The sequence below is a fragment of the Aulonocara sp. 'chitande type north' Nkhata Bay genome, linkage group LG22, assembly GCF_057382095.1.
Source record: "Aulonocara sp. 'chitande type north' Nkhata Bay isolate Kocher_YH1m ecotype deep benthic linkage group LG22, A_spYH_male_GT1.1, whole genome shotgun sequence".
NCBI classification, from domain to species: domain Eukaryota; kingdom Metazoa; phylum Chordata; class Actinopteri; order Cichliformes; family Cichlidae; genus Aulonocara; species Aulonocara sp. 'chitande type north' Nkhata Bay.
In genome coordinates this window covers 21,410,211-21,432,934 of record NC_141364.1, presented here as the reverse complement: position 1 = coordinate 21,432,934, position 22,724 = coordinate 21,410,211, and the positions used below count along the sequence as shown (strand labels likewise).

At 41.0% G+C, this 22,724-nt stretch overlaps 2 protein-coding genes across 4 annotated transcripts in view; both read right to left on the bottom strand.

Moving 5' to 3' along the window:
* Positions 1 to 1,486: 1,486 nt before the first annotated feature.
* mrpl3 (mitochondrial ribosomal protein L3) lies at positions 1,487 to 11,914 on the bottom strand. Its single transcript, XM_086280672.1, has 10 exons — positions 11,690 to 11,914; positions 8,347 to 8,528; positions 8,161 to 8,252; positions 7,141 to 7,239; positions 5,198 to 5,297; positions 5,046 to 5,106; positions 4,688 to 4,799; positions 4,493 to 4,570; positions 4,289 to 4,366; positions 1,487 to 1,711 (listed from the first exon to the last, which is right to left on the bottom strand). Exons 1-10 carry the CDS (start codon positions 11,764 to 11,766, stop codon positions 1,562 to 1,564), a joined length of 1,029 nt encoding a protein of 342 aa, XP_086136798.1. The 5' UTR covers positions 11,767 to 11,914; the 3' UTR covers positions 1,487 to 1,561.
* A 1,392-nt stretch (positions 11,915 to 13,306) lies between these two features.
* cpne4b (copine IVb) overlaps positions 13,307 to 22,724 on the bottom strand; it is a 28,968-nt gene continuing 19,550 nt past the window's right edge. For all 3 annotated transcript variants that reach the window (XM_086279762.1, XM_086279761.1, XM_086279763.1), the window contains 6 exons: positions 22,533 to 22,666; positions 22,234 to 22,288; positions 21,948 to 21,999; positions 21,230 to 21,363; positions 20,579 to 20,815; positions 13,307 to 14,274 (listed from right to left, as the gene is read on the bottom strand). In XM_086279762.1, the coding sequence (XP_086135888.1) occupies positions 14,143 to 14,274; positions 20,579 to 20,815; positions 21,230 to 21,363; positions 21,948 to 21,999; positions 22,234 to 22,288; positions 22,533 to 22,666 (744 nt within the window). In that variant the 3' untranslated portion in view covers positions 13,307 to 14,142. The remainder of the gene's footprint in view (positions 14,275 to 20,578; positions 20,816 to 21,229; positions 21,364 to 21,947; positions 22,000 to 22,233; positions 22,289 to 22,532; positions 22,667 to 22,724) is intronic.

The following is a 22,724-nucleotide window of genomic DNA, read 5'->3' as shown; positions in this document are numbered from 1 at the left end:
ATATACTGGAGGTCTTTTTTAATACATAAATTCTAATATAGTTTTAATAGGGTTGCTGACTTATTGGACTGCTTACCATGTGAAAAACAGCCTGGTCTTGTTTCACAGGCAAAGCTCTGCATAAACAAGCAGTTTACAGTCCAGCACACCTCCTCAGGTGAAGGAAGAGTCTTGTGAAAGTCAGGGGAGACCGCGGCTTCCCAATCCTGGCCGGACTTCATCGTCTTCTCTTTCTGCTCTGCTGCTTTGACAGGCAAAGACCACCCCACCCTTTTTCTTTCCCTCCCCGCTCTGCTCTCCTCTTGTCCACCCCCACAAAAGCCAGATGATGTGCAGGCTCCACAGAGCAGGACTTTCAAACGATATCATTACCATTTCAAAGAACCTGCCGCTGTCTTACAGACCTACAAGCCGTGGTATGCTATAGCTATTGCCACAAACTGCGTCATCACTTTGTACTGTTTTATAGCTAAATGATGGCCAGCTCCTGCATGTTGCACATGTCAGACAGTGGGAGGGCAGTGCAGCGTTGCAATTAGGGAAAAGAAATCGATGCTGTGCGCATCCGCAATTGTTGCAGCGGATCCTGTGAAGCATCGCTGCTTCTTGTCAGTGTTTCAAACAAAAGCCTGTTTTGGTTTTTTTCTGCTGTTGTCAATTACATGGCAGATATGGAGCAGAGAAGGACTACAGGCCTCTGAAGATACACACTAAACAACAGTCAAACAGTTAGGAGGACATGATTTTCATCTGATAACTTGCTACCCACAAAAAGAGGCGTCCACACTGTGCCTAAGGAGCTCCGTTAACCCACAAACAGTCTGCCTCATTTAAATACTGCTGAACACAAACACACAAGCACAGGCTTAAGCACCCAGCAGTTCCTCCTGCAACATTAATGTCCTCATTTATCCTCTTATGCACAAATGTCAACCTTTGTTAGCCTTCATCCCTGCCTCTCCCTCTCTGCCACCTTTAGCTGCCCTCCACTCCTTCACTGGCTCATCCCCACCTAAAAAAAACAAAACAAAAATAAAACTCCTTTGTATTTGCTTCCCTGCTTTATACCCAATTCATTACTTCTCCCATACCAGCCTATTCCTTGCCTCCCGTCTGTATTCCCCTCACTGTTTCACACACTCATTTCCATCCCTCCCTCCTCCTCTGCATAGATATTGCATAGTTCTCCAGCAGGCCTGCCTCACTTCTCCCTTGTTTGTTTCATTGTCTTTTTTTCCTCCCCATTTCTCTCCCTCTCTCTACTTGGGGATCCTCTAGTGACATCATCACTCCTACAGTTACCATGGTTTCTGAGAGGAGAAAAAAACCAAGAGAGATGTAATAACTGTTTGGATCAGACAGACATTCTTTGTGCCAGCGCATCTCTCTCACTCACTCACACACTCACACACACACACACACACACACACACACACACACACACACACACACACACACACACACAAAGACAAGGCTGGAGAGAATACAAGGAAACACTCTTTTATTACAGGATCAAGGTACAGTTAGCAGGTTTGTGTGAAACAGTTGTGTGTGTGAGAGGTCAGGTCAGTGTTAACGATGGCTCTGTGTGAACGAACAAGTCTTCGTCGTACAGGTCTTCGTCCAGGTCACCGTCCTCTTCTGTGAAGTAGGTCGGAAAAGGAGGGTTGAGCAGGGTGGACCTTCTGCTCGGTAGCACGGTGTCTCTTACCTGGAACACATAGAAACACCGCTACTTAATTTTCTTAGTGACTAAAAACTTATTTATGAAGCAAAAATATAAATATATATAAAAAAGCAAAAGTCAGGCTACTGAAGATAACGTTACACGTGCAGTGAGGTGTTTTGTTTTGTGAGCGATCGAGCAGCTTTTTAGTGTGATGGACGAGCTGCACGACGGTATCTGATACGTGATTTAGAGTCTCTTATCTTCTCCTCCAGCCTCCTGAAACCGTGCAAAGACAGACTGGACAAATGCCTCGCGTGGGCTGTCTGCTCCTTGATCTTTAACTGAAACCAACATGGCAGCTTCTCCCGAAACTTTCAAAACTAGTCCCGTAAAATGAAAGCATTTGAGGAGAGTAATAAGCCATGTAGTTATCGAATGGGTCTCCATTCTAGATCAATAATCGCTAGTTTCAAAGTCTCTTCCTCGTTTTTAAAGATGGCCAGTTATTTTGTATCCTCCTGGTTTTTTTTACTTTATGCAAGTAAACACCACGCTACCAGAATGCACGAGCTTTCACAGATGATCATCGAAACATCAGTAACTCATACACAAACGCCATCATCTCAGCTCATGGCAGTGTCCTTCCATGCTTTTTTACTCTGAAAATATCGGGGCGAATGTATTACTAGCTTTAAATTCATTGTTGTTCCTCAGAACATAACTTTTCTCCCCTGGCTCTTCAACCTTTTTTTTTTTAAATTTCACCTAGACTGGAGCTAATACACCGCCGTACAAATTACCTCCTTTAGTCATTTATAATTGGCGGTCGGTCGTGTACTCTGCTTGAAAACAATTTGCTCCACGAGGAGCATTAAATAAATCACGCTTGGAATTATTTCTGACTGACTAGTTGTACTATTTAGTGTTTACCATCAGTCTCACTGAACCCTGAAACACAGTGTGTATACAGATGTACGAATTGCAATCACAGACTTCGGCACCTGTGCCCATAAAAATCAAAAACTATGCCTTGATCTCCCCTTTAAGATCACGTCATTGTGCACCTTCACATCACTTCTAGTCGCATTCCAACTGCATCCATCCATCAAGAAACCCACTCTTCCTCCGTCACCTCTTCCATCTCATCTGGTGGTACAGTGAGTGATTTCCAAGCCAGCTGAGAAATAAAATCTCTCCAGTGTGTCCTGCGTTTGCCACAAAACTCCCTCCCTGTAGTACAAGCCCGAAATACCTCGTTTAGGAGGCATTCAGGAAGTATTCTAGTAAGATCCCTGAATCACCTCCACTGGCTCAATATCGGCTCTTCAAAGCAACCCTTTGAAGGAAACTTGTTTTTATCGCTTGTATTCGTGATCTCATTCTTTCTGTCACTAACTAGAGGTCACGGCGTTTGGTGAGAGTGGAAACACAGACTGACCGGTAAATCACAGCTTCACTTTTAAGCTCAGCTGTCTTCACCACCACAGACCAGCAGACATTTGCATCACAGCTGGCGATGCACCAAAACATTTGTCAGTCTCCTACTCCACATTCACCTGTGCATGGTTTTTACACACTGGATCTCCCTTAAGTGTGTTACATAAAAGTTTCACTTTAAAACTGTTTTGGTAAAAAGGACAATCATGGGGATCCAGATCTACAAAGTACAGTAGGTGGTGAGCACTGATTGTGCAGATGTGGACAAAAACTTTTCAATGCAATGTGAATGGGCAGATGTTGTCCTCACACACCCCAGCTTGGAAGTCTGCATTGATAGTCTGGCCGCAGATGAACTCATGCAGGTGGTCAGAACGGGATTTCCTCGGAGTGAACAGGAATGCTGAAATGCTCACAGCACTTTGCAGTTGCCAAAATTTAAAATTTCCTGCAGCCACAAAACCTTTTGACAGCACCTTTCCATCCCTCCACCCCCTACTCTCCTGACCCCAACATAGAAACCAGTGTCCTAAGTGATTAATCAAACAGTCAGCACTGAAACCAATAATAAAAATTATCATTAATTGCAGCCAGATTTAATTTAAATTAATAAACCATGACTGGTCCTCATGTACAAAGGGACATTAGGGCCCCTCTGAATGATTAAAAAAAAAACAATGAACAAGCATTAATAACCTGCATGTGTGTCCTTTGGGGCTGTATAATCTATAATGAATCCAGGCGTGTGTTTGTGTTGCACACAGCTGAGCTGGGTGAAATGCAACACGCATTTGTATTCATTATCGCTTGTCTGCAAAACAAATAATAGCCTGCATCTATGTTTCAGCAATACACACACACACAGAAAGCACAACATGCTGAGTATGGAGATGGATGCTTTGGGTAATCCTAACATCGTTAAGGAGCATGCTCCCATTCCCCCACAACAAACACACACACACACACACACACACACACACACACACACACACACACACACACACACACACACACACACAGACAGCTGATCCAGCACTGCGTCGATGAAGACTGATCACACCGTCTTGCAGGTGTGACGGTGTTTTACAGGTGCAAGGTCACTTGTCTCTGTATGAACACTAAGCATGCTGGGGTTGACCTTCGACTTCACACTCCACTTTGACTGTGTATGATTATATTTACCTTCAGTAAGCAGTTCTTGTGCCCGGGGACAGAGCCGTTAACGTACAGCACATTGTACTTGGTATTGACCCTCCATATCTGGAAGCGGGATAGAGAAGAGGCAGATGAAAGAATATTGAGCTGAAATTGCAGGCAAGGACAACCAAGTTTAAAACTAAGGCTCTTTAAGTTTATGTGTGCGCGTGTGTGTGTGTGTGTGTGTACCTTCAGTCCATAAGCAGTGATGTAGCTGTTGCCCATTTGGCCGGGCATCTTCTTCCCTTTGAAAACTTTAGCTGGATCCTGGAAGCAGACGATGAATATCACACATGTTCATATTAATGGATTTTGGGGAACCAAATGTTCACGTTTGGCATGGATGAACATCGTAACAAGCGTGTGTGTGTGTGTTTGTCTAACCCCTCCTGGTCCAGAAGCTCCCGGTCTGCGATGAGTTTTGGTTTGGCCGTGGGTGGCTGGTTGACCTTTAAATCCCCATCTCTTCATTACACCTTGAAAACCCTTACCGATTCTACAAACAAACACGCACCACAAAGTTTATTTACACACGCTCAGATTTCCAGATTACTTTTATGTTGACATGTTTCTCCAGAAGGTAACAATATTTAAAAAAGGAAAGAAAAAAGGACAGACATGGAATTTCTTGTAAAGTCAAAAACTGAACTCTCTTCAAAACGTGACGCTGGGAAAGGGTAAGAAGCAGGAACAGGAGCCAAGCAGAGGAGCGCCAATGAGGAGCTGGCAGAACATAACTTACGATTTGCCCGTGACGTCCACATACTGGCCAGGACGGAAATGTGCTGCATACAGAGGAGTGCCTGAACATGCAACAAACAAGCCTGCATTACCAATCACGCACAAAAACCTAATAAGTGATCTTTCTTTGCAAAATTCAATGTCATTTCATACCTGGCTTGATGATGGCACTGTCGGAGACTTTAAAGGCAGTGACTTTCTGCTTTGGAGGCACTCCTGCGTTCCTGAATACCTCCATTTGTTTTTCAGACCTCTGTCAGGCATAGTGACGGAGTGCAAGAGAAAAATAAGAAGCAAGGAAATAAGGTGTTAAAAGAAGTAAATGCAGTAAGAAGCAGCTGGACTTTAGCGTTTTCAAATTAACCACGGGCCTGTTATGACTGTATGGGAGCCAAACACACTCGCACACAAAACGCACTCTAACAAGCGTACGCACACACACTTGGCACTGAGAGTCTTTGACATTTGCTTTCACTCGGCTCGCTCTCATCTTAGCGCCTCCAGTCACTCTAAACTCTCTCTCTCCCCCCTTCTGTTGACTGAAAATCCGTCTGCCAAAGCCTCTCACTCCAACAAACTCTGCTTCTGAATAAAGAGTGATGTGGCTGTGTGAAAAGGATTCAAAAACAACTTCACGCTGGACAAGTGAAATCCTGACACCGGCCCATTGAGCATGTACTGAGGCCCAGAAAAATAAATGACACCCTAATGTATTCGCACTTGTTCCTTTGTTTTTCATTTAAAAGAAGGAACATTTCGAGCATTTTAAAGCCAAAATCCTCCTTAAGAGGAGATTCTTTTTAAACCTGTTTTGTAGGAGGCAGTATATGTTTATCAGCCAGTGATGCTGTCTTGCTTTTCAATTAATCGTATTATTGACTTCTGAGAGCAGTCATGGGGCCTTAAAGTTTATTACACTAGTTGTTACCAGACATAATTGTCATTTAATTTAATTGTTAACAGTTTAATTGATGTTATGCAGCCATCTTCAACCACATGTAGCTGCAGCCCCGACATCATTGTTGAAAACTGTCTGATATAGAGTGAAGAGTGCAGTTATTTAGGAGGAACTCAAGTATAGCTGCTCCTCCACATCGAAAGGAGGCAGGTCCTATGGGGAGAAGGCCACACGGTAGACCCAGGACACACTGGAGTAACTAGGGGGCATTGGTGTTACCCCGGATAAGCTGGAAGATGTGGCTGGGGAGATGGAGGTCTGGGCTCTCTGTTTAGGTTGCTGCCACGGGATAAGCGGAAGAAATTATGGATGGAAGATTTTAACTTCGATTGAGATGGCTGTCATGAATCGTAAAACAATGCGTCATTTGTAATGCGTCATACTTTTCAGCGTTTCTTACCTTTAAACTAGTCTGTTAGTCTACATGTTTCCTTGTTTAGTCGACTAAGAAATGAATCACCATGAAAATCCCTGCTGTGTGTCCTCTTTATGCCATGATGGCAACACATCCGGAAGTGTCAACACACAGTCTAAAGCAAAGTTTAGCGTTCTCTCCCCAGCAGAACACTGCATAGTAATGAGGTGAGTGATGTCACTCATTTACACCCATCTTGTTTATTAATAATGTGTTTGATGGGTGCAAAATACAATCATTGATTGTTAACTGGAATTTCCACATGAAATTACCAATTCATTTCCATTTGGGGGGGAAGGAGATGACAAAGTTATGCATCCATAAAGCTGTCGCACTGATAAAATATAGCGAGAACTAACAAATACACGTTAGGTCTGTACAGTATGGCTGAGCGATGTTTTCAACTCGTGAGTCAGCTGCATGTGGCACACATCGTTCAGTCGTGGACACTCAACACTTTGACAGGATAAAGTGTTTGGCAGCAGAGGCTGGTGTTGCAATTCAGTACAAACTCAACACTTTATCACCAGCTCAGGCCTCGTGTGAACACTCACCACAGCTTGACAGAATGAAAAAAATATGCTTTGTGAAAAGTACGAAACACTTAACATGAATTGCCGTTTTTAAAGGCCAGTGGCCACCTTTGCAGGATTGTTCTCCGAAAGCATAACCAGCGTGAAGCGCTGTCAAATGCACAAATTCAACCACACTTCTTCTACTTACGTGGAATGGGGACACATTTTTTCCTCCTACAATGAGAGCAGCAGAGTGTCCATCGTATTCTTCTTTGGACAGGTACTTTATTATGTGACAATCCTGCACCTGGAGAAAACAGATGCTGCATTATCAATCAGGTAGACAGCGCTGCCGCTGTACTTAATCTAATAAGAGCCAGGGCCACAGTCGTGATGAACGATGATAGAAATAGATGGTGGAAGAGTCTGGTGCAATATAATAATAACAATCAGCAAAGAGATAAATTCATCAAGATACATTACTGTAACAACAACTTTGCATCATTATGCACATTGTACAGTGTGTGCGATATCTGCACAACTGATGAAGGACATACACCACGTTAAAGTTTCATAACTTCTTTTAAAACCCACCATTTTAACCTGCCCTCCTGCTCTCGTTCCATTTGTTATGACGAGCCTTCAGCTTCAGTTCAGATAAAAACATGAACCCAAAAGCTAAAGTGGTGGGAGTAATTTCAATATTCAACTTGTCATCTTCTCTTTTTTTGTGTAGACCATTAACATTTCAGCTGAAGAGAAAATGACTAACTGTGACTGAAGTGAGTCAGCAGATGGGGATATGAGTTTCTTGATTGCCTTGAATCTCATATTAAAGAGAGGCGATGACAAAATTCAAATATCTGTCCAACTGTTACCACTGACATTTCACTGAAAGTAAAATGCAAGTCGTGATCAATAAAGAGCAAAATGAGCACAAGCAGCCAGTGGTCGCTTCAGTTTACTTTAATGACAGATAAATCGATGGGAATAAAACGTGGTCTGAATAAAGCAAACATTTAGTATCTGCTCCTCACACCTTGCTGTAAAAGAGGACGAGCTTAAATGTCCTAACTTTGCTATTCTTTCTCTCCACTATATTGAATAATCCAATTCATTAAGTTCACACATACATAATAAACATAAATGCCCGTTATCACTCCTGAACACCTGAAGACTATCTGCAGCTATTATGGATCAAAGCTAAGCCACAGCGGAAGTGTGATACCTGTAACATGGTGACTACATGTCTTTCGCCTGTTTTCGTCCAGACAGGCACCATCCCCAACTTCACAGCAACTAACCCGACTCTTCGGCTCCCTGGTGAGAGAACAGAGGAAAACGTGCTGAAGTTGCCAAGTGGATGGAAACGAGAACCATAACAAACACGGCTCTAACTAATGGTTGCACCCACCTTCTGTCCACTCATCTCGAGGCCACGGCTCGTCTTTGAGTGGGTTGAGCTTTTCAGCCGTTTGCCGTCTGTATTCCTCTGCCATGCTCTTCCTCATGTACTCCTGGTTGTCCTCTGTTAGGTTTTCCTCAAACCATGTTGTGGTTTTCACTGTCCTGATACAACCAACCAGCAGGGCAGGACTGAAAGAGAAAACAAGCCATGTAACGCCCACAGTTAGAACAACAATGGTCAGACACACTTGCTTCCTAACAACATTACCACAGCCAAATATTTTAAAATAGCAAGAAAATAATCATTTTAATACTGTTATGTTGGTGTATGCTCATATTAAGCAGTAACTGTATTAAGCTTTAAATGACAAGATCTACAAGTAATCCTCTTCCTTCTAGCGTTTGTCCCGCATGGCAGGGTCCGCTTTGCGGCAAATCCGTCTCCATTTGGCACGACCGAGGGCGTCTTCCTTTATTCTATCCATCCACCAGTTCTTCGGCCTGCCACGGGGTCGCTGGCCACCGGGCTCAAGCCTCATTGCAGTTTTTGCCACTGAGCTGTCGCCTGAGCGTAATACGTGTCCGTACCACCGTAGCTGTGCCTTGTGCATTTTCTCCGTGATTGGTGCGATGCCGAGCCGCTTTCTGACGTCTTCATTCATGACTTGGTCCCAATGCGCGAGGCCTTGACACCATCCATACAGGGCAACTGGGCAGACTACAGTCTTGTAAATCTTCACCTTGAGATGGTCTGGCATTCGACGGTTGCATAGCACATCCGTCACTTGACGCCACTTCATCCATGCGGCATTGACCCCAGCTTGCACGTCTGGAAGAATATCCCCGTCGCCACTGATCATCGATCCCAAGTACTTGAATCGGTCGGCCTTCTTCAGGTCTTCCCCGTCGATGTTAATGGTGCCATCAGTTTGGGGACAAGCTTCCATGTACTTGATCTTCTTGACGTTGAGTCTCAAACCATGATCGGCCAGGTGCATCTCATGGTTTGAGACTCAACATCCATGAGTCTCAAACCATGAGACGCGACAAGATATACAAGTAATCCCTGTAAGGAAAAAAGACCCTCAGGCTTCAGATTGCCCTAAACACTCAATTTTCCCCACACTTGGCCCTGTACGATTTCAGCAATAGCACATATCCCTAATAAAGTCATCTCAGGCAATCAGCACTAACTCTGAGCATAAACGTCCCACCCTATGCCACTGAAAAATCATTTTAAGTTTCAGTTTAATTTCTGAATCACTATCTCAAAATTTCAACTTGATAACTCAAGATTTCAAGTTATTTCCTCAGAGGTTTGCATTAATAAGCTGAAATTTTTGGAAAACCCCAAACTCTGACTTATGAATGCTAAAAAAAAATAAAAAACTTTTAGTGGCAGAAAAAAAATGTCCACCTGTCTTCTGCTCAGACTTTCTGTTTATGAGCTGCAGCCAACAAGAAGAAAGCTGGTTTAAGGAAAAAAGAACTAAATGACTTGCTTCTGACAATGGATGAACTGGGACAGCACCAAAGCCCAGTACATACAAAACAATGATTCATTCAAAGCTTCTCTGATAGAAATAGGTCCACAATAGATCCACATTAATGCACTGAAAATCCTTAAAGCACCACTGGATAATCTACACTGAAATTTGCCTCACTGCTTCAGATCTCAAACTACTCATCAATTTTAGTTTACTTAGCTAAAAAAACACAACAAAAAACACTCATCAGTCTGCTGCTGCAGTGAGTCGGGTCATTGCAGTGTCCTTGCTGATGCATTAACAAACAGGTCCGGACATTTACATAGACAGTTTGAGAATATCAAGTGTCACATGGGACAGAGTGAAGCCTGGTGGCTCGTTGTTAGTTCAAAGTATTCTTGCCTGCCTGCAGAGGGACATCAATATTCCTGATCTGCAGTGTTACAGGTTAATGTGCAACTGTAATGATGAAATCTGTCTCTAACAGTCATAAAAGACTTTTGTTCCCAAATTCAGCAATCACATAACATAGCTATTAATCAAAAAAGGTATATTTTTACAGAAGGTCTTCTTGAAACCTGCACTTTCATAGGAAAAAAGGACAAAAGCAAAATGAAGAGGCTTATAGCATCATACAGAATAAAGGAAATGTTGATATTTCCTTAAACTTTGCTTTTTGGTATTAAATATAATATTTCAAACAAAGGTTGGTATCAGACATCTTTGTTAACCACTGCTAAATAACCAGACTGTTGATATTTATCTATAAATAAGATTACTTTATTCCTCTGGCACATAAGGAGGAACGAATACCAAGATATCACAAAAAAACAAAAACAAACAAACAAACAGTACAATAGCTGTATTACCTAGAAATTCCCTGCTCTGTAAAGTAGGCAGGTGTCTCTATTGACATGTTTCTGTTTATTGGGGTTTAATTTCAGGTGATGGCAGTTATGGCAGTTGTGGCAGAGGTGGTGAGGAGGTCCTTAAGTATGGATGTCATACATATTCTACGTTGTGTGTGTGTGTGTGTGTGTGTGTGTGTGTGTGTGTGTGTGTGTGTGTGTGTGTGTGTTAGAAAAAATCGCTGTCTGAATGCTTGTGTGACTGGGTGAATATTATTTGTAATATGAAACGCATTGAGTGCTCAACATGAGCAAAAAGGCGCTACAGGAGCATCACAAAAGTAAAATACTGAGGATATTAATACTTTAACTTCATACAGAGAGTGAATTTAGTGTTTTTACAACTACAAAACTAACATTTTAACTACTGATTTTATCTATTGTTCTGATTTTATCTGTTTTGATTTTATATACTGTTTTGTTTGTTTGTTTGTTTGTTTGTTAATTAGTTAGTTAGTTAGCTTGTTTTAATCAATTTTAAATCATGCTTTTTATTTGTTTTTGTTTCTAATGTCTCCGTAAAACACTTTGAATCACCTTGTTGCTGAATTGTGCTATACAAATAAACTTGCCTTGCCTTACAATGTTGATGAATATGTTACTGTACTGGCTGGGACTGTGGAGTAATTTTATGCTCTCTATAACAACCGCTCATTATCAAGCATGTCATGTAGAGCATTAAAGATGGGAAAAGACTACTTTATAAACCATTAAGTGAAAGTCAAACAGTATGTTAGATCAAACGGGGGAATCTCAGAAACGACAGGAGATGATAAATCTCATTCCTCTACTAGGAACAGAGGCGGTTTATTACGTTACTATTTTAAAGAGACAAACTCGAGATATTAAGCTTAAAGCTTATGAAATTGCAAAATTAAACAGCAATGTCACCCTGTGGTGTCCAAGCTTCAAACTGCAGCTTATGTTAGCATGGCTAGCCCGTTAGCATCCTTACCGTTCTGCTGTTGCACGAGGAGGGATGACACGAGTACCCCGCAGAAGAAAAAGAAACCGGCAGGTCGACGCGGCCATTGCGCTCTCTAAACTACACACTTATACATATAAAATTAAACCTACAGAAGGATGACAAGCCTTCACTGAGGACTCTCATACACGCCTTAGTTTTCTGTGTAAATGTCACCCTGCATACTTCCGGTGCTCAATCATAACAGCTCCGTAGAACCGGTGCTCAGGGCAAAGGTTCCGCTCATGGCAGCCATCCTAACGGGATAACACAATAAACAGGGGCGTATCCAGATTAATTGTTATTTATTTATTTTATTTGGGTGGCAAGTGGAAAAAACAAGTATTCAGGCTTCAAGTAAAATTAAAAGTTATGTTAAAGTAGCTAAAGTAACCATACAGTGCCATTTATATACTGTATTTATTATTGGATCATAATTATTTATCCTTGACTAACTGTCCAGAGTGTAGCCCGCCTCTCGCAGTCTGACAGCTGAGATAGGCTTGAAGTTGATAGTCATGAAACCAAAACCAAACCAATGTGTGATATAGATGAGGACTATGAAGGAAATGAATGGATGGATAATTACTGATTCACTGATATGTGGATATCTCTTTAATATCCCACCTGTTGAAGAATGAACATGAACACAGGACAAAATAATAATAATAAAGATAATTTTTTTTTAAATGCTAAATTTCACTTTCACCTTACATAGTTGTTCAGTTATGCTAGCAGGTTTTGTCTAGTTTTCATTTAAATGTTGATGTTCAGTGAAGTGCAAAAATATCAAATAATAATAATAATAATAATAATAATAATAATTATTATTATTATTATTATAATTATTATTATTATTAGTAGTAGTAGTAGCAGTATTGCTACTTGTTATAATTCAGGTCAGCTAAAGTACTAGACTAGACATTTTTAAGTGGTTACTTTCAGAAGCCAATACCACAGTTGTTGTTGATTGTCCATGGCTGCAGACTCCCTGGTTAAGAGCGGAGCTGAACCGCTGCTGTTTGTCATTCCCGTGCTGTCTTTTCCAGATTTCCTGTCTTACTTCACTGGAAGTCTAACAGACAGGCAAAATGCCAAGGAAAAAAGAAGTTTTTATGTGACTCCTATGCTGTGAAGCTGATATTTCTGGTCTCTTCTGATGGGGCTTATCTATGATAGGGAAAGAGATATTAAAGGTTCATGAGCTGAATACAGATCTGACTACCAGAGCCCGAGGCACGCTTGGAGTGTCCTCTTAGGACAGCCCAACTTTGGCTCGCATTAATTAAACTGTATGGAGATTAGTGAAATAATTTATTCTAGCATTTTAATGTCTGTCTAGGAACGAGTGAAGGAAAGGCAGGCATGTCAGTGTAGGTGTCTGTGGGCTGATGGTTTTTAGCAGTGTGTGAAAAGTGTGTGGCATTTGGAGCTGTTGTGGAGTACGAGCTAATTTAATAACACGGCTGGCCATGTGGATTTTATTATAAATCCAGATCTTTGGCAGGGGTTATCAGAACTGTTACATAGTATTTGACATTTACACAATATGTTCTTGTTTTTTGTCACTATAAGGAAGACATCCCGTCATAAAAGATCACACTAAAATGAGAAAACCAAAGGGTCTTTATTATAATCAACATGCAGAATACAGAAGAAAAAAACATTTTCAGCTCACAGATGAGTATCTACCACACAAGCGTTTCTATCCTCCCAAAACTCTTTACAATGTAAGAAGGTTATTAAGAAATTATTACAATTATTCAGTTGTTCATTCCATTTAGCAAAATGTCAAACAAATCTGTAGAAAAGAACCCCAAACACCAAAGACAACCCCAAATCTCACACAAATGACAAGATACTTTATTTCATAACTAGCAAGCAACTACTAGAAAAGGGGAATTAACAGGAGCTGAATAATGCATGCATTTATGCAGTACACAAACAGAAATGCTATTAATCCTATAAATAACATTTGCAATGCTAATTCTAAGCATTTCGGGTTATGCATCTCACATATTAGGTTCTATGCTGACAGATAGTTTGGTCTATGCACTTGCTAGTTATCTAAATAAGGTAAGAGTGTCATTCTTTCCCCCAGTGAGCTAAGGTCTGCATATGCATGCTGTTTCAGAAGACTGTTCTTATTTCTATAAATACCTTTTTTAATGTACAGTAGATAATACAGCAGTTAATTTCCCAGGTGATGCCACTGTGGCCAAACATGCAATAGTCACCAATAGAGTAGTTCAATTTGTATCACCAGAACGAGCTAATTCTCTGAGCTAGTCTACTGTATGTAGTATTGTTTTGTGTACATGTTTGTTTGCGTATGTGTGTGCTTGTGCTTTTGGACATGTATACGTTTTATACAGTACTTAAATGTAGATATAGGATTCATACATGTATATGTAATTGTATGTATGTGTGCACTCAGTCCATTGTCAGGGGCTGAAGGTTCTTGTGGACTCATAATCTGACATGCACTTGGGTTTAATTCCTTTCGCGTTGTAGTAATCTACCACCTGGTTAGGGACTTCTGCCAAAACACTCTTAGCGAGGGCAGCAGGGGAGGCCTGGAAAAACAAACAGAGACACAAGAGGAGACAGGTCACTAATACACCAGTAACACCACGCATGCCTGAGTCGAGGATGCTGCTGAGTTTGATGCTGACAAAGGTTTAGACCAGTGAGACTGATGTGACCAGACGAGCTCATCTGAAAACCTCAAAACATCCCTTCTCACCTTTATGTTCCGTTACACCCTGGCCTGGTTTATATTTTCTGCATCCATGCTGTAAAACGCCTAAGAGGCAAGTACATCACATCCTGTACAAAAGCACTCAGTAGGCTGCAACAATAAGCAACTATTTGCATTAGACCTTGCTAAGTACACCAGTGGAAAACAGTCCAGTTGTTCCAATGTTGTGATTTAATTACTTCTTTTAAAAATTTGGGTCGGCTGACAAAAGTCTGTGGCAACTTCCTGAGAAGCACTTTAAAAATATGAGTGGAAATACATTTTCAAACAAAGCCAAATTCACTTACTTGACATTATTAAATTAATGTGAGCTGTGAAGATGCCTGCTGTAAAAGTCATAAAAGTCAAACCGTGACTGTCATCATCTTATTTTCTCCAAATTCAAAGTGGGGATTAGATGGTTATACGAAGGGATTTGGTGAGTAGTTCATGACATGTCAGCTACTGACAGCGCTTTTAAATCTCTATTTGACCTTTTTACTTACTGCTCAACATATACACTCTTAATTCCACTTCATTAGGTACATTGTGCTAGTACTGGGTTGAAACTAGAGATGGACCGATCCGATATTACGTATCGGTATCGGTCCGATACTGACCTAAATTGCTGGATCGGATATCGGAGAAAAATAAAAAATGTAATCCGATCCATTAAATATCAGGAAAGCACCTCACAAAACTTGCAACACGCCGTAACTCACCTCAGAACCTATGCATCACGTGATAGAGCAGCTGTGGCATGTGGGACCTGTGGTCTGGATAGCATGTGGAGCTTCGCTAGCAACCTGGCATTTCATCTCCGACAAAGTTATCCCCGAGAGAAGTAAAGCAAGTGTGTAAGTCCATCTCTGAATGTTTGTAAAGCATTCCCACGTTAAGCTTAACAAGCGACTGCCTCTCGCTCTCCGGCTGCTACTTCAATCGTGAAACTGCTTAATGATCAGCTGATCGGCTTTTCTGTCGCGAGTCTGTCTCTCGTTTGTTTTTGGTCCACTTTGCGCCAGAAAGAGCAAACCAGCGGCTGAACAACAGCAGCACGTTTAAGCTTGATAAGCTGTTGTTAGAATTTATTTAATATTACTTTCTACTCGAGGATCTTTTTCTATGTAGCTGACGCTGGTAACTGTGCAGGGGCGGATCTAGCAAAGTTTAGCCAGGGGGGCCGATAGGGCATTAACTGGGAAAAGGGGGCACAAAGACATACTTTTCTTTCTTATTCTCATTTAAAATGTCTAGCTTTTAATAAATAATTATCTGACACCCAAAGTTTTAATTTGATGTAAAATGAATAGAAGTCAATTACTGTACATAGTGACTATTAAGTCTAATATATATACCCTAGTAAGCTATAGTACTTTTTACTTTGGGAAGGTACCATCTGTGCAGTCTGCAATTTTGTTGAAGAAAGATGTTGAATCTATTTAATATTTCTTGAAAAATAATTGATTTCTGTGCATTTTTTTTCACACTGCATCAAATTAAGGTTGATTACGTCGATTAAGCATCATGAGGTGGCGCGTGAGGGGTGGTTCCCTATTTTTTATTTATTTAATTTTGTTGTTGCTGGGAGTTGGAACCCTATTAGTTAGGTTGCTAAGTACTCTTTAAAATACCAGAATAGGGAGGATGGTGTAGGTTTAAGTTTATTAGATTGATCAGTATTGCTGAACTATGAAATATTTTTTTTGTATACAGGTATAACAGAATAGCTTTAGTGTAGTTGTTGTTTTAAACTTGAGTATGAACTTGCAGACTTGCAAAATGCAGCAAGATATTTTAAAAAACAGTTTTGTTGATTAAAAAACACTATATCGGATTCATATCGGTATCAGCAGATATCCAAATTTATGATATCGGTATCGGTATTGGACATAAAAAAGTGGTATCGTGCCATCTCTAGTTGAAACCCCATTTTTCCTTCAGAATTGTCTTAATTCTCAATGGCGTGGCCTCAACAAGGTGCTGAAAACATTCTTCAGACATTTTGGTCTGTATTGACATGAAACAGTTACTGCAGATTTGTGGGTTATACATCCATGATACAAATATCCTGTTGCACCACATCCCAAAGGTGCTCTACTGGAGACCAGGCAGGCTTCGGTATTTAAATGGTGCACAGTCGGTATTATGCATTTAATGTCAAGGAAAATAAGACGCTTTGTAAACCGTGTGGAGCAACTTTCACAGCAACAGCATGACAAACTTTTACACTTTATATTTTAGTCAACTGAATCCACTTTAGAGTTAGTCTACAATAACCATATGATATTTAGTTGACTAAAACTAGACTAAGACTATAAGAAAAATAGACTAAATTATGACTCAAACTAAATAGCTTAATACTCAAAAGAATATGAATAAAACTAAATCAAAATGAACACCGTTCTTCTGCAGATCTGTTCTGTAACAAGTGCTTATTTAAGTTACGTTCATCTCGGCTCGAAGCATTGTGGCCGTTCTGAATATTTTCTCTTTTTCAGACTATTCTCTGTAAACCCTAGAGATCGCTGTGCAAGTAAACCCCAGAAGATGAGCAGTTTCCAAAATACTCAGACCAGCCTGTCTGGCACCAACAACCTTGCCAGGTTCAAAGTCACCTTTTTTCCCCACATTCTGATGCTCAGTTTGAACTTCAGCAAGCTGTCTTGACCATGTTTACATGCGTAAATGCATTGGGTTGCTGCTATGTGATTGGCCGATTAGATATTCGTGTTAACCAACAGTTACATGGTTGTGTCTAATTAAGTGAATCCCTAAATTAAAAAGATTAAGAAGATGCTTAATAAAGAATGACAAGAATAGATAGTTGACTAAGTCTTTTAAAAATGTGTAAAATATACAATAGTCGTGTATATTACTGAAGAAAGAATGAAAAGAAATCCTTATCCTTTCCTCCAGCACATGTATTAACACACATTGTTACACACGGGCACACACACATACTGCCACAGCACTCACACTTCAGAATCCTCAAAGTCAGAGAGTCTGTCGTACTCCGTCTCACATAATTCCCCGAGACAATGCATCATCAAAGTGCTCCCACCCCAACCTCCTCACCCTTCCTCCTCCTCCTCCTCTCATTTCCACCCTGCCTCATGCTTTCTCCTCTCTGCTCCTATCTACCTGTTATCCCCCACTCTGCCTGTCACCCAGCAGCTCCGTCCTGCTAATCCCCTCTGAAAAGAAACGACAGAGCAGAAAATCACCTCTCCACCTCTGTCACACACTCCCTCGCTCCCTTTTGTCTTTAGCTCCGGTCTCCTGCTGACCTCCTTCCAACACCAGCACCACCACCCATGGGCTGTCTCACATCCTCCACCCATCATCACCCTTCCTTCTCCTCTCAGTATGTCTCTGTCTGTCTTCATACGCGTCCATGCGGCATGTTCCTACTCCTTCCTCCCTTTCTATTACTGCGTAATTGTTTAATTTCCTGACTTGTCATAGATCAAGCTCACCATAACGAACCCAGCCAAACACATCTGGTCAAAGGCAGGCAAAATTAATGCCAAGACAGAGACACACACAAACACGCACATAAAAACACACAGAGAGGGCCGATAGCCAATAGTTGATGAATTCTGACGAGCAAACCGAGCACGTTACGCCCACACAGTCACACTTTCAATCCCCTGAATACTGTAATCATATCCCCCACACACAAGACAGAAATTCAGAGTACAAATAAAATCCCAACACCTAACACTGAAATTGGTGTTCACAAATATATACACAACATTTGTGTTCTTCTGATTGTGTTTTTGTTTTGTTTAGTCTTAAATTACATTTTATTATTGTGCGATTTTGTTACTTGTCGTACTTTCTCAGTTTGCACTTGCCTTTGCATATTATACTACATAAAATATAATTTAATATGAGAATTTTATATCCCCTCGCTTTTTTAAACCACATAAAGTGGGAGAGACGTCTGATTTTATTTGAAAGTTACTGTTGCAATCTGCATGCTATTTGAGATTAATTGCCATTTACCGTATATTTGTTTTTGAGTCTCAAGTCTGTTTTGGTCAGATCGAATACAGCAATATAACAGAACTATGAATTGAATTCATTTTCATTGGAATGAAGTGGAAATGTTTATTAACTATAATTTATTCAGAAGGAGGCACAGCTGCTGAGGTTCTGAAGCTTGTCTTCATGTGGGGATAATTAGTGATATCCCAAACAGTTTTTTTTTATTGCCATGATCCAAATCTTTTAGTATTAATGTGTCTTGAGACCAATTCAGTACTTATATCTACTTTAAAAACATGCATATGTAGGTCAGTGACGTGACATGCATATTTCAGTATATATATGTATATATATATATATACACATATATATACACACTCTTAATATGTTTAAATAAAATTTATAGAATTTATAACAATAAATTAATTAAATGTATTAACTAATAAAATAAAAATAAGTGACATTTCTTTCTGTTCGATCCTGTGTTCGATGAAATATGCCAGACTGTGCGAACCCTGGGATTTGAGAACAATAAAACTGGATGGTCAAAACAGTTTTACTTGTCTCATCAGCAAACCTTTGGGAATTACGTATGCTGAGTGGCACTGTAGTGCAGAGGTTAACACATTTATCTAACACCCAGAGGAGGTACACATCCCTTGGAGGGTTAGGAAGAGAGGAAGGGCATCCAGTGTAAAAATGTGCCACATCAAATATGCGCATATTCAGTAGAAGATATTTATGTATTTGATTATTTCAACAGCTAAAAAGAAAATTCTGCCAGAGTTTAAACAACATTTTTTAAATCTTCTTAAAAGACTTAATTTTGAGTTTTAGATAGCATATTATATATATTATATTATATATTATTTAAATGCACTGGAAATGTATTGAACCCTAGACTCCCTGGATGGAATCTAGGGGCTGTAGTCTGTCATCGGGTGAGAGGGGTGTACTTCCTGGACAGGTAGCACAGTCTGTTGCAGCACAGTCAGAGACAAACAACCTACAGCCAGTTTAGAATCACCAATTAGCCTAACCCCAAGCATGTCTTTGAACTGTGGGAGGAAACCCATGCTGATGTGAGGAGAACATGTCTACAATCCACACAAAGGCCCCAGGATTCCAGGCCAGGACCTTCTTGCTGTGAGGTGAGCGGTAAACCGCTAAACATCGACGTGCCACCACTGAAATGTGTTTAAACTTAAAAGCTTTTATAGAATAAACTGTTACAAGTCATTAATTTAATACTGCATGTGACTTGACTGACCCGTATACCTCGCAATGTACAAAACAAAAACAAAAACAAATTAAAAAAAACATCAGTGCTTTAAATAGGCTCTCGTCAAAGCAACCGTTTTGACTTGAAATAGTCGGGATACACAGGTGTTACTAATCACATTAAGGCTCTGTGCCCAAATACAACAAAACTACCATTAATCTCATTAGTGCTTCCCTGCTGTTTCTTTTTCTAAATGTCTGCTGTAAAACAGCCCTATCATAATTAAGATCTTTTAGACACGAGGCATGAAATTGAATGGGACTTGTGGATAACTGAATGTTGGAGTAGTACAGCTGGATGAGCTGAGTGATAGTTATAGCCTTTTTAGTAGTGATCAAAACATCTTCCCTCCATGTCAGTAACCTCCTTAAATTTCCAGTGCTTTAATGTTGCTGAGAAAGCTTTAATGTGCTAAATCAGGGGCGTCAAACTCCAGTCCTCGAGGTTCGTTGTCCTCAAACTTTTACACGTGTCCCTGCTGCAACACACCTGAATAAAATTAGCAGTTCATTAGCAAGACTGTAGAACTTGACTGCATGCTGAGGTGGCAATTCAGCAATTTCATTCATGTTACATCAGCTCATGAGTGAATGAACATGGTGCAATAAAAATCCTTTTAGCAGTACAATTTTCCAAACACTTACATTTATACATGTATTTGAATTTACTTGACTAGGGTTGACTGCATGCCACCTCAGCATGGAGTCAAGTTGCCAATGACCTACTAATTTTATTCAGGAGTGCTGCAGCAGGGACACATGTAAAGGTTTGAGGACACCGGTCCTCGAGGACTGGAGTTTGACACCTGTGTACTAAATTAACCAGTCAGAGCTTTTTGACCAAAACCCTCTCAACCACCACCTACATGCTTAAAGTCCTTGAAAGGGACAAACTGGACGATGTCGCGGAGGACAGGCTCGCCCTTGGGCGAACGCAGAATCCCGTCGTCGCCGTCCAGGATCTGCATGTCTGTGAAGTCTGCGTTGCCCACACCAACAATGATGACAGACATGGGCAGGTGAGAGGCGTGCACGATGGCCTCTCGCGTGTCGGCCATGTCAGTGATGACGCCGTCCGTCAGGATCAGCAGGATGAAGTATTCCTGGTGAGACATAGGTAAAGGGGGTGAGGGGAAGGAGGGGTATTTGTGGGTGGAAGGGGGAGAAATGAAGAATACATGTTCAATTAAATTTGTGTTTTAAAAATGGCTTCTTGTCAGGGGCTAATTTGAATAAAACTCATTTTAATCCACCAGAGAGAAGCAGTAGGCATTAAGTCAGAGACGAATTTCTGCTCTAAAATTTATGACCAGAATTAAATTAATATCAATCGCTCCAAGTTCTTTTCAATTCATCTTTTTTTTCTTTTTTGATTCATCCTTTAATTTCTTTTTGTCTTTTTATTACTATTTGTCTTTTGCTTCTCTCCATGTGTGCCAGTGCAAACATCAACAGACACAATAACAAGACCAAATGAGTTTGGTTTTTTTCTCCATCTTTCTCTTTCTCTCGCTCACCATGGCTTCTTTGGTGTGCATTTCCTCTGAGGCAGAGGAGGCCACTTTCTGAATGATTGGAGCGATGTTGGTGGGCCCGTACAGCTGGATCTTAGGGAGGCAATTTTGATAGGCCTCCACCACACCTTGGATCCCTGCAACACACACACACACGTGGGTTGTTTTTGCTGCCATTTTTCTGTTTATTGCCTGACCCTGGAGAGCCAAAAGTTCTCATACTTGTAAAAGCATCTGCTAAGATGAATCAGAGTCTGTGTATGTGACCGCACTGTGAGGTGACCGAGCATTTTGTGCAAAATATTCCCGTATTATCCTCACACACACACGCCGTCACGGCGGGAACGTCAGCTATGTGAAGAGAGGAGCACAGAAGCCCATTTCACACATACAGATTAGTGTTGTTTTTCTCTGTGTACACGAGCCTGAAATACTTCCAGCAGCATAGTGACAAACCTCCCAGCTGCGTGTGCGTCCGTGCGTGTTCGAACGCGTGCGTATGTCTGTGCATATTTGTGAGGAGCAAAAACAGGGTAAAAAAAAAATCAGGGAAAAATATAAAGGGTGGAATATGGGACCGACAGCAAGGGAGATATGAGAGGCATGCAGGGGACTGCTTTGGTTGTGCATGCGAATGTTTGCGCGAGCCTGAGTAAGCGAAGTAGTGTGTGTATGCCTCTGTGTCCGTGTTTGGGGGAGGGGAAGGGTGTGGGTAGCTCACCTGCACATTCAGGATTGTCCTCATCAAAGTTCACAGCAAAATCGTGTGAAACCTTCAGGCAGGGCAGAAAAGACAAGGCCTTTTTACTGCCACAACACACCACTCACACTCAGCACGATGCATTCAGTCCAATTTACAGGTTGACAGATGTATTCCCCTTTCATGTTGATCAAAAGCAAGCTGAGCCTCCAAAAAGATCTCAAATCTAAATATAAATTCTCCAGACCCACCCCACCCACTCTGCCCTTTGCTTTTGCACACATGTGCATGCTCCCAAATGTCCTACCTTGAAGTCAGGGGGTATCAGAGCTCCAAATCCAAATGCAGGGAACATCTTATCACTGGAGAAAAAGAGACAGACATATTTCATTGGGAAAAAGAAATAAATATAAGGAAAAAAGAGAAGGGTAAAAATAATGGACAAAAGCTTTGTAAGGCTCATAAAGCAAAGGAAGAGGTTTTTTTCATGCTGACTTTTGTGGAAGGATTTGATTCTCAGAGGGAAAATCCAGAGTGTGTCTGTGTTTGGATGTGTGCCCTTGTGTCAGCATTAGGTGGAACGATGATTGATGGAGTGGATTCTACCTGTCATAGTCTTGGCATATCTCTCCTACAGCCACCAGTGCTTTGAGGTACTCATTGGGCTGGTAGGGGTGGATGTAGTGGAGGGAGCAGCTGTTTCTAGGATCTCCATTGGATGCTGTAAAATCTATCGCCACCTGAGATGGAAACATGTACGCTCACACAGCATGGACGGACACAAACAGGCACATTGAT

Excerpts from the sequence above, each read along its gene's own strand:
- mrpl3 (XM_086280672.1), bottom strand. The coding sequence starts at position 11,766 with ATGGCCGCGTCGACCTGCCGGTTTCTTTTTCTTCTGCGGGGTACTCGT. Across the intron at positions 5,298-7,140 it reads AAAATGTGTCCCCATTCCAC|AGGTCTGAAAAACAAATGGA; the intron begins GTAAGTAGAAGA and ends TATGCCTGACAG. Across the intron at positions 4,800-5,045 it reads GTGGACGTCACGGGCAAATC|AATCGGTAAGGGTTTTCAAG; the intron begins GTAAGTTATGTT and ends GTTTGTTTGTAG.